We start from the raw sequence: 10,017 nt of genomic DNA, 5'->3' as shown, positions 1-10,017 counted from the left end.
GTGGGGTGTGGTTGCCCCCCCCCCCCCCCCCCAGCAGCCCCTGCCATGCCTGAGCATTAATATTGATGCTGGCCAGGTGGCACCAGGATTGAGTTGTAGTGACAAGAGGATGTGCCTGGAGCCTTTTGCCCTGGGGCTCAGAGTCATGGCCATATGTCTAGGTCCAGCCATTGTCTCCGCCGGGCAGATGGAAGAGCAAAGTGGCTCTGGCAGATTAGATGCATCTAGTTTATGTCCCTCTTCACCTTTCTGCCTCCCAGTGCCTCCTGTCCTTACCAGCAAACTTGGGTAGGAACATCAGTGAGGTGGCTCAGAGGACACAGGTTTTGAGCAGGACCAATTTTCTCTGCTTCAGAGCTGCTTTTGTCACCATTTTTGGCAGAAAATGCACTTTGAGGCTATCAAAATGTGCTGACTGCACTGATGGGGCTTTTTGTCTGAGCTCTTTTTCCCTTCTCCTCATGCAGGGTCGGTAGCTCTGGGTGAAGACACTTTGTACATAGATTATTTCTCCTCTAGTTTTTGGGAAGGTGTCATGCCCTTGTCTGTGAAAGCCTGTCGCTGGTGCTGGAGTTCGTGCAGGGCTTCCCGGGGCTGTAGGTAGAGACATCAGAGCCAAAAAGGGGCAGTTGAAAGTGGTTTTTGTTTTGTGCTGGAGACAGGCTGCTTGTAGCAGTGTGTGATTCGGAAGGAGCCTCAGCGAACCCTCTGGGTCCTCTGTTGGATGTTGGTAGGTTGGCAAAAGAAGAGACAAGGTGGGGTTTATCTGCAGTGGTGTTGGCAGGAATGGCAAAAATCACAGCTCAGTTTGTGTGGCCAGAGAAGGGCAATGAAGCTGGGGATGGGTCTAGAGGCCAAGTGTGGGGAGGAGCAGCTGAGGGAGCTGGGGGTGCTGAGCCTGGAGCAAAGGAGGCTCAGGGGAGACCTTCTGGCTCTGCACAGCTCCTGACAGGAGCCTGGAGCCAGGGGGGGGGCGGGCTCTGCTCCTGAGGAACAAGTAAAAAGAGGAAACAGCCTCAAGTTGCCCCAGGGGAGGTTGAGGTTGGAGCTGAGGAACAATTTCTTCCCCTTGAGGGTTGTCCAGGGCTGTGCCAGGCTGCCCAGGGCAGTGGGGGAGGCCCCACCCCTGGAAGGGTTTCCAAGCTGTGGAGATGTGGTGCTGAGGGACACGGGGCAGTGGGGACCTGGCAGTTTGGGCTCAATGCTCTGAAATGTCTTTTCCAACCCAAATGATTCTGTGATTCCTGGTGAGGGAGGAGCTGGGGATCAGCAGATGGGATCAGATGGAAGGCTATAAAGTACGCCTCGTTAGGTTGTTCCCTTGTCTGTACCAGCTGCCTTCCCCACACTCTCACAGGCCCTGTGAGGTGAAAAGGGAATGGATGTGGTTGAATGGAGATGAAGTGCTGAAATCCACTGTTGATCTCTGCTTTCCCACAGGTGAAGTGGAAGGGGAAGGACCTGTTTGATCTGGTGTGCAGGACACTGGGACTCAGAGAAACCTGGTTCTTTGGGCTGCAGTACACCATCAAGGACACGGTGGCTTGGCTCAAAATGGACAAGAAGGTTGGAACCAAATTTCCCTTGAGAGGCCATGTGGGATGTCAAAGGAGAATGTACTTTGCTCCTCTTCCTTCGATTGCCTGAGGAAATGAATGGGGTGAAGTGTGTTTAAATCTCATCCCTGTGGCATCTATCAGTCAAATGGGAAAGCACTGGCAGAGATAACCTACCCCAGCTCCTTCTGAGCTGAGAAGCTTCACACCTTGCACACTGAACCCCCCTGAGGCATTTTGGAGACAGCCATGCTGGGAGGCTGGGCTTTAGGGTGACCATGATCTAAATGAGACCTGGAAGTCTCTCTTCTGTGCCCCTCAACGACAAAACCTTTAGCAGAAGAGTGAAGTTGTCTCTTGGCTTCTGTTGTTGTTGAGATGTACAAATTGCTTGGGGAGGAGGAAAACCAGAGCAGTGAAAAAGAGGTGGGGGTACAGGAGGCAGTGCTTCCCAGATGTGCTGAGGGGTGGATAGGAGAAGTGATAGACTTGGTTCTGTTTGCTTCCAAAGGCTGTTACATTGCAAATAGACAGTAAGGGGCACTGTGAGGGGGGCTGGGGGTCTCACATGTCAAGCCAAGGCTTTAAACTGGCATGAACCTGAACTGGATGATGCCAGCACAACAGAAGGGTAGCGAGGAGCAGCCCTGAACAAGAGGAGGCAGCGCAGGGATGCAATGAGGAGGTTGGATGGTGGCATAGCAGGATCCAGCATCGAGGTTGGGCAGATCAGGATCACCCTCTGCTGTCTCATTTCTCATGCTGTTTGTGCCTTGTTTGTTTCCTGGCATCGTTAGGAGCGTCAGAAATGTTTGTCTTCTTTTTTTAACTATGTTTTCTGAACTATTTAGGTTGGTTTGTCTGTTCTAAATGTCTAAAGGGCTTGACAAAAGGTGTGGGGATTGGAGCAGAAGGGAGCTGTGTCTTGGCTCCAAGAGTGCTGAAGAAGTTAGAAAGAGTAGCTGAGTGACTCTTGTATCCCACAGGTGCTGGATCATGATGTTCCAACAGAGGAGCCTGTCACCTTCCACTTCCTGGCCAAATTTTATCCTGAGAATGCAGAGGAGGAGCTGGTCCAGGAAATCACACAGCACTTGTTCTTCCTGCAGGTAGGAGCTGGCTCAGTGCACTGTATCCCAGGCGAGGGGAGAAGGAACCCCCAGGGTGAGCAGGAGTGTGAGAAGGTTCCAGGGTCAGAAATTTGGGCAGCAGAATGTGGATCCTCACTGTTATGGTCACACCTCTCTGAAGGGAGTTGTCTTCAACAACAAAAACTTCTTAAAATAGGTCAGAGCCTGCAAAAGCAGAGGAGAAGGGGAAACCCAACAGTCCTACCTGCCCCAGTAACCTGTGCCCTTACATTAAGCATTTGGAAGGTGTGGTGAACACACCTTTCAGGCTTTTTCACTGAAATGAGGCTACTGAACTTTGTGTCCTGAGACCCCAGCTCATCTGATGGTGTTGTGGCAGTGCTGCATGGCTGGCAGCAAAGTTTCTGTTGCAGGAGCTGTTTTTTTCAAAGAAGATCAATTTTCTGGAATGATGCCCTATAAAGGGTTGTGTCACCTATGGTTGCAGGGAGGAGAGCAGTCCCAGCCAGACCCCTGGGTTCTTGTTGGGATGTTTCAGCTGCTCTGTGGCTGTTTTTGAAATCAGTTATAAATTAGACACTCATTCTTATGTTTCTTACACCAAAGTAGAGGAAACTGATGCTCTGTAGGCTTCAGTGTGCTCTGACCTTTCAAATGGGTATCAGAGTGAGCTCACCAGCTTCCAGATCCTCCCTGCTTCTCCAGAGTTCATCTTTGTTTGTTGCTGAAGGATTTCTAAATGCAAAGCAGTGCTGTTCACTCCCAAGGCCTGTCTCCTGCACTGGTGTCTCCTTAGGGCTATTTTTAAACGTCCCATTTGCCATAGGCTTTATCCCTGGTGAGGAAAAATGCTGTTGGCATCTTTGAAAAGGGAAACTGGGAAGGAAAAGCTGTTAAATCTGCATTTTATAAATGCAGACTGTGATTTTTCTGGTAGGATTTCTGATGATGAGAGGAGCCCTGGCTCCTATAATGCATAAACTGGAGCACACAGAAGCTGGCAAACTCTCCTGTTTTTATCTTGATGCAGGAGAATATCTGCTGTGATTATGTTGTAACCAACTCTGAGGGCTCAAAGCATGTTATAAGTTCAAACTGATGCTGCTGCATCTCTGTGACAATCCAGTTAAGTCTCCCAGGACATAGTAGGGCTTTTTTTTTTTTTTTTTTTTTCCCATGTCTTTATTCAGGAAAATTAAGTGTGCAAACCCAAAAGATATCAGACATGACAGGTTTAATTTTTTAATGCACAGAAGCCAGGAAATATAAAGCTGTGGCTTTGGGGAATGGCTTGTTGGCTCTGCTGGGAGCTTGTGCAGGGCTTTGCCTGCTGCTGACAGCCCTGCCAGGGAGCTGACCTGCAGCTCTCCTCCCTGCTGGTGGGACTAGGGGGAATTCATCTCCAGCATAGGTGAGCACAGCCTCATAAGAGGCCTGAATATCCCAGAGCAAAACCTTTGTGTGCTCAGGGACTTGGCTGTGAGCTGTTTTTGGAGTTCAGTGGAGTGTATGGATGTGGTATCAATCCATAGCTTACGCCTTGAGAGGCTTTAACTCTGTGTTTACATGCCAGGCTTTCCCTCCTGCCTTGCCTTTAGCCATGGGATATAGATTCTGTCACTTCCCACGTCTAAATTTAGCTCTTCTGCCAAACCTGTCTGAAGAAGGTGCCCCGTGAAAGCCTGAACCCTCCCGAGCCACCAGAGACTTCCAGGGCCTGCACTGTCATTACCATTAGGGAAATGGTGTGGGTGACAGCTGGATTCACAGCAAAGCAGCCATCTGCTGTGACAGCCATGCCTTGCACTGCCCACTGACTGAGGCCGTGTGTCCTTTACTGCTCCATGCAGGTGAAGAAGCAGATTTTGGATGAGAAGATCTACTGTCCTCCTGAAGCTTCTGTCCTGCTGGCCTCTTACGCCGTCCAAGCCAAGGTAGGAACAGGGGGATGCTCTGAGGGCTCACTGGTGGTGGGTTAAGGTGGGTGCTTTGTGACGTGCCTGCTTCCCAAAGGAGGGGAAGGCAGGGGAAGGTGGCAAAATTTGGGACTTTTGTGAGGGGACTACACTAGAGCTGTTGCCTTCTCAGCACGGCTGGTTCCTGGCTGCCTTCAGGCATTGGACAGACTTGTGCTTTCTCTTTCCAGGACTCTTTAGCAAGTGCTCAGCTTACGAGCTGCAGTGCATGCTCAAGTGTGGCTCACTGCTGGAGCAGGTGAATTCCCCAGCCCGTGCTTTTTTGGATCTGCTCCCTGCTCTTGCTGTTGTAGCCAGAGGCAAACCAGCCAAGGGACTCCCAGCTCCACTGCTTTCCCAGAGTACTTGTCATTGTGATAACTGCTTCATTTTGAGGGATGGAGCACCTCTCCTGTGAGGAAGGGCTTGAGAGGGTTGGGATTGTTCAGCCTGGAGAGGAAAAGGCTCCAGGGAGACCTCCTGGTGGCCTGACAGGACTTCCAGGGGCCTGTCAGAAAGCTGAAGACAGACTTTTGAGCAGGGCCTGTTGTGGCAGGATAAGGGATGATGGTTTTAAGCTCAAAGAGGGAGATTTAAACCAGAGAGAAGGAAGAGATTTTTGGTGCTGAGGGTGTTGAGCCCCTGGCCCAGGCTGCCCAGAGAGGTGGTCGCTGCCCCATCCCTGGAACCATTCCAGGTGAGGCTGGATGGGGCTCTGAGCAACCTGCTCTAGTTGGGGATGTCCCTGCTCCCTGCAGGGGGTTGGACTGGGTGACCTTGAAAGGTCACTCCCAACCCAAAGCAGTCTATGATGCTGTGATTTTGAGTGCTCCAGCTTGCCACATAAATGTTACTGCAGTGTTGAAAGGCTGTTTCTGGCTTCTCCCTTTATCCTGGGTTGGAATTGAGGTGTTTGGCCTCACTAGACAGAATTAAAACTCAGTGGTCATTAAGTTCCCCTCATTCTTTGGCTGAATTCTGCTCTAGAGCCAGACTCAATGTGTTTTGCTGGGGGCTTTTTTAAGGGGACAGTGTTCCAGGCTGGAGCATGTGGCCTTGGACAGCTTGCAGCAGCCTGCAGCAGAGGGACTCCTGGGGCAGAGGGAGCAGCCTGAGCTTTGGAAGTGGGGACGTTCGTGCAGGAGGGGAGGTGGTTTATCCCTGCATATGCCAAACGTGCTGCTGCTCAGTTCACAAGCCTTCTAGCTGGTCTCCTGTTTATGGGTGTAGAGGTGATGGTTTTGGGAGAGGGCTGGTTGGAGTCTGATGCCAGCCCAGCCACGTTACCACCAGAGCCTTGTGACTGTAGTGGGCTCTGACTCTGTGGGTGCTTTTTGGCTCACAGAACCACAGGCAGGTGGCCATGTCCTCGCTCTGGCCCATCTGCCTGCTCTCAAGGGGCAGCTTAGGAGCAGCAGGGTGGCTCTCTGGTCTGAGACAGCACAGGAGGGGGGATTGGGCTCTGTGCCTAAAGGGAGGCTGCTTGGGAACAGAGGCCAGTCCTCCAGGCTGCTGTAGAATCCTCCTGATAACCCTTTTGTCAATGCCTGGTTTGTCTCAGGGGGCCACGGGTGATGCACAGCGGTGTTCTTGGATGATGAATGTTTGAATTTACTAGAAAAAGGTGTTTTCTTCTCATAGTCAGAGTATTGATGAAATCGTATTTTGTTGGAGAGACTCATCAGCCAGGTTGCTTTTGGAATTGTGTCTGTGTGAACCATTCATCACTCTCTACAGCCCCTGAGTAAACACTTAGCTGGCTCTTTCTCCCTTGACCCTCTGAGCTGAGGATACAGAGGGGCTGACTTCCCCTGTTGCCAAGATGAATAAAGCATTGGGTAAATATTGAGGGTGATCAACTCTCAGCCCTGACAGCTCCTGCTCCCGTGGCTGGGATGGGGCTGGGATTTGGTACAGGACTGTTGTGCTGTCCCCTGTCTCTCCTGGCAGCTCAGCCACTGACCTTGTGCTCGGTGGCAGGCTCGACGTGCTTGTCTGCAGGAGGTCAGCCAGAGCAGGTCTGACCTTGCACGTCTTGATTCCACGCAGAGATTGCGGGAAGGTGGAAGAGGGATGATGGTTCTGATCCTTGCTGATGTGCTTGTGTGGCTGTATCAGCCATTGCTTCTCCTCCCTGCCCCTCTGGGCAGGATTCCCCCTTCTGCTTTATTTAACAGCAGAGCAGAAAGCTGAAAGCACATCTTCAATACAGAGCTGGGAAGAAAGATGTTGCAGGTCATCTCCTTCCAGTTAAATAGGGTAATGATGTCCTTTCTGGACAAGCAAGCGGCCTCTGAGCACAGTAATTTCCCTAATAACGTGTTGATTAGCATGATTAGGGGCATAACAGCCTAACACAGTGGTGTGTTTGCAGCCATTTGATTGACAGCCAGCTTGCTCGGTCGCACACCTACCTGCAATCCCAAAGGAAGCTTGTGGGTCATAAAAATAAAAGCTTATTTATTTCTGTATCATTGTGTTCGTTTGGGGAGTTACTCTGCCTCTTCCCCTCCAGCCCTGCGTTCAACCCACCCACACTGCTCGCAGAGGTTGGTGGCAGTTCAGGTTTTAAATAGCCAGGAGAGATGTGGAACCTACTGAAAAATGGCTCCTGGCAGAAACAATGGGAACATAGAATCATAGAATCCTTTAGGTTGGAAGGGACCTCCAAGATCATCAAGTCCAACCATTGAGCCATTAGGGCTCTAAAGTCCTCTGCTAAAACAGATCAGAATCTGTCAGGGTTGGAAGGGACCACAAGGATCCCCCAGTTCCAACCCCTCTGCCATGAGCAGGGACACCTCCCACTAGATCAGGCTGCCCAGAGCCTCATCCAGCCTGGCCTTAAAGACCCCCAGGGATGGGGCCTCAACCACCTCCCCGGGCAACCCATCCCAGGGTCTCACCAGCTGATGCAGCCCAGGATCTGGTTGGCTTTCTGGGCTGCATGTGCACACTGTTGGCTCAGATTCTTCCACTTCTTGGCCTTTAAACGCTGCCACTGCAGCCCTCTCAGCACTAGCAAAGGGCTCTTTTGTTTTGGTCTTTTCTTCCCCCAGTTAAGCAGTTCTCACTGTTAATAGCTCGAAGCAGAATGTGCCTGTGTTTACCCAGGATGGTGTAAACCAGCTCTGTGAGTGAGGTGGAGGCAACTTCCACGGGCAACCTTGGTTGTTAACCATGCAACCATCAACATCTAAACAACCAACAGGAGCTGGAATTCCCTGACAGTTGGGAAGGAATGGTTTCATTGAAAAGGTCTCAAAAAGTATGTTTGCAGAATTGTCTGAGCCAACACAGGCTGCAACACTTAAGCCATTTGTTGGTTTTTGGCTTGTGAATAATTAATGTTCTCATCCAGACTCCCTCTCAGTACAAATATTCCTGTGGGACGCGGGGATATTTTTCACCACACGAAAATCACCTCATCCATACTTAGTCTTGGATCTCCACGGTAGTTCACAACAGAAAATAAATGCCTTAATCCTATTTGCTATTATTTTCATCACCTGAAAATGATTTATTTTCTAACCTCTCCAAGGTTATTGGAGTTGTTTCCTTTGCCAGGACCACGTTTTTATTGCTGATCCCTTTTGATGTGGGTTCAAGGGACGTGCACCTGCAATATGCTGGTCTCCGAGGAGCTCAGAGCATCTGTAGGCCTTGGAAGACAGACAGTTGCTGGTGCTCAGCACCCTCCTGAATGAAATCTGTGTTGGTTTTGTTATATTAATTGGAGTCTGAGTTGGTGGTGATTGTTCCTCTGCATCTGCCTTGGCTCCAAATCAATATTTGCTTCTTTAATCCCCACTTGTCATCTCTGAGACGTTGCTCCCCGGGCTGCAGAGGGATGTGTGTGTAGGTTCATGGTGCTGAGCTCTGTTTTTCACGTGCAACACGATGGTTCTGCCATTAAAAAGGGGCTGATTGGAAAGCTTCCTGACTTCTTAGAGGAGCACCATGTGTGTCTGGGTCTTGGTTTTTAAGAGGGTCACCATTTTGTGCTTGCTGAGGCGAGGTTCTTCAGGAGAGCAGGGAGGGAAGGAGTGTCTTGTGTAGCTGGGGAGTGTCACTGCAGAAGTCCTGTTTGCCAGGTGAATGAAAATCACAGCTTTCTGTGGACGTGCCTCACATCCCTCCTCCTCTTCTCTGGAACTTGCTGGGCTATTTGAGATGCTGTCTCGTGGCAGCTTCCTCCCCTCTTGGGCTGTACAGGAGGCAAATCCATTTTCACATGCACCACAGGGACACTCGGCTTTTCAATCTGTTAATGAGCAGTTTTATTTCTCAGCCACTTTATATGCTGCTCAAAAAAAGATGTAAATCTAAACAAATACTAGTAATTACTGGATGCATTTAACCAATCTGAATTGGATTCCACGGCCCAGTTGAGCAACAGACCCTTTGGCAGAAAAGCCAACACATGCCTGAGAAGAGTCTGTCAAAACTCTGGTTATTTTTTGGGCTATTTATTCATTAGGGTGGTGAGCAGCAACAGAGAGACCAGCATCTGCCTCTCCCAAATCAATCAGTCTTTGGGGACAGGTCTTTGGCCATGTCTTGACTCCCTGCCCCTGTGGGAAGGCAAAGAGCTCTCAGATCTAGAGTCTTTCCCTGTATCAGAGGAGGTTTTCCTGGGCAGGATAATTGGGGTAGAATAGAGTCATTCACTTGGAAGGGTCCCACAATGATCATCTGGTCCAGCTGGTGGACTGGTGGTGGACATCAGCTGATGGTGAGAAGTTTTGTTCTGCTTCCCCCTCCGCTGCACAACTAGGAGGAGGAGGTTTGTTTTCTTAGCAGTCAACTGACCAAAAAAAATACAGTTATTAAATTAACTGAGCACTGTGTGTCCTCTGCATACAGGTGAAGGGTGTAAGGGGTCTGCATTTGCTGTCACCCCAAGGGGTGGATGTGTAAGGGTGAAGAATGTTACTGGCCCACGTTGTTAATGTGGGCCAGGCATGATGTCTGTGCTTCTTTCCAGTACGGTGATTACGATCCCAACGTCCACAAACGAGGCTTCTTGGCACAGGAGGAGCTGCTTCCAAAGAGGGTAAGGAGCTCGGCCAAGCAGAGGAGTAGGTGTCCAAGTCTGGTGTAGATTTGTGTCACAGAGAGGGATGGACTGTGGGGTGCACCCAGCTCGCTTTCCTTGGGCTTCCTTACCCAGGCAAACCATCCCAAAATATGTATTGGGGGGGGGGGGAATTCAGTCCTTTTGGGGCAACCTCTGGTATCAGCACAGGCTGGGTGTGAAGGGATGGAGAGCAGCTCTGACAGCCCTGAGGCCAACTGTAGCCTGGGCTGCCCCCCCAGCAGCGTGGGCAGCAGGGCAGGAAGGGGATCCTGCCCCTCTGCCAGCTCTGGGAGACCCCCCTGCAGTGCTGGGGCAGCTCTGGAGTCCTCAGCACA

At 50.6% G+C, this 10,017-nt stretch overlaps 1 protein-coding gene across 1 annotated transcript in view; it reads left to right on the top strand.

Annotated features, from left to right (window-relative positions):
• Positions 1–1,440: 1,440 nt before the first annotated feature.
• NF2 (neurofibromin 2 (merlin)) overlaps positions 1,441–10,017 on the top strand; it is a gene marked incomplete at its 5' end in the record, with an annotated part of 27,987 nt that continues 19,410 nt past the window's right edge. Inside the window, 4 exons of the mRNA XM_008945198.1 lie at positions 1,441–1,566; positions 2,543–2,665; positions 4,498–4,581; positions 9,590–9,658. Of these exons, the coding sequence (XP_008943446.1) occupies positions 1,441–1,566; positions 2,543–2,665; positions 4,498–4,581; positions 9,590–9,658 (402 nt within the window). The remainder of the gene's footprint in view (positions 1,567–2,542; positions 2,666–4,497; positions 4,582–9,589; positions 9,659–10,017) is intronic.

This window comes from Merops nubicus, unplaced genomic scaffold, assembly GCF_000691845.1.
Source record: "Merops nubicus isolate BGI_N331 unplaced genomic scaffold, ASM69184v1 scaffold14408, whole genome shotgun sequence".
In the NCBI taxonomy this organism is placed as follows: Eukaryota; Metazoa; Chordata; class Aves; order Coraciiformes; family Meropidae; genus Merops; species Merops nubicus.
The sequence above is the reverse complement of the archived record's forward strand: the minus strand, read 5'-3'. Positions and strand labels throughout refer to the sequence as shown.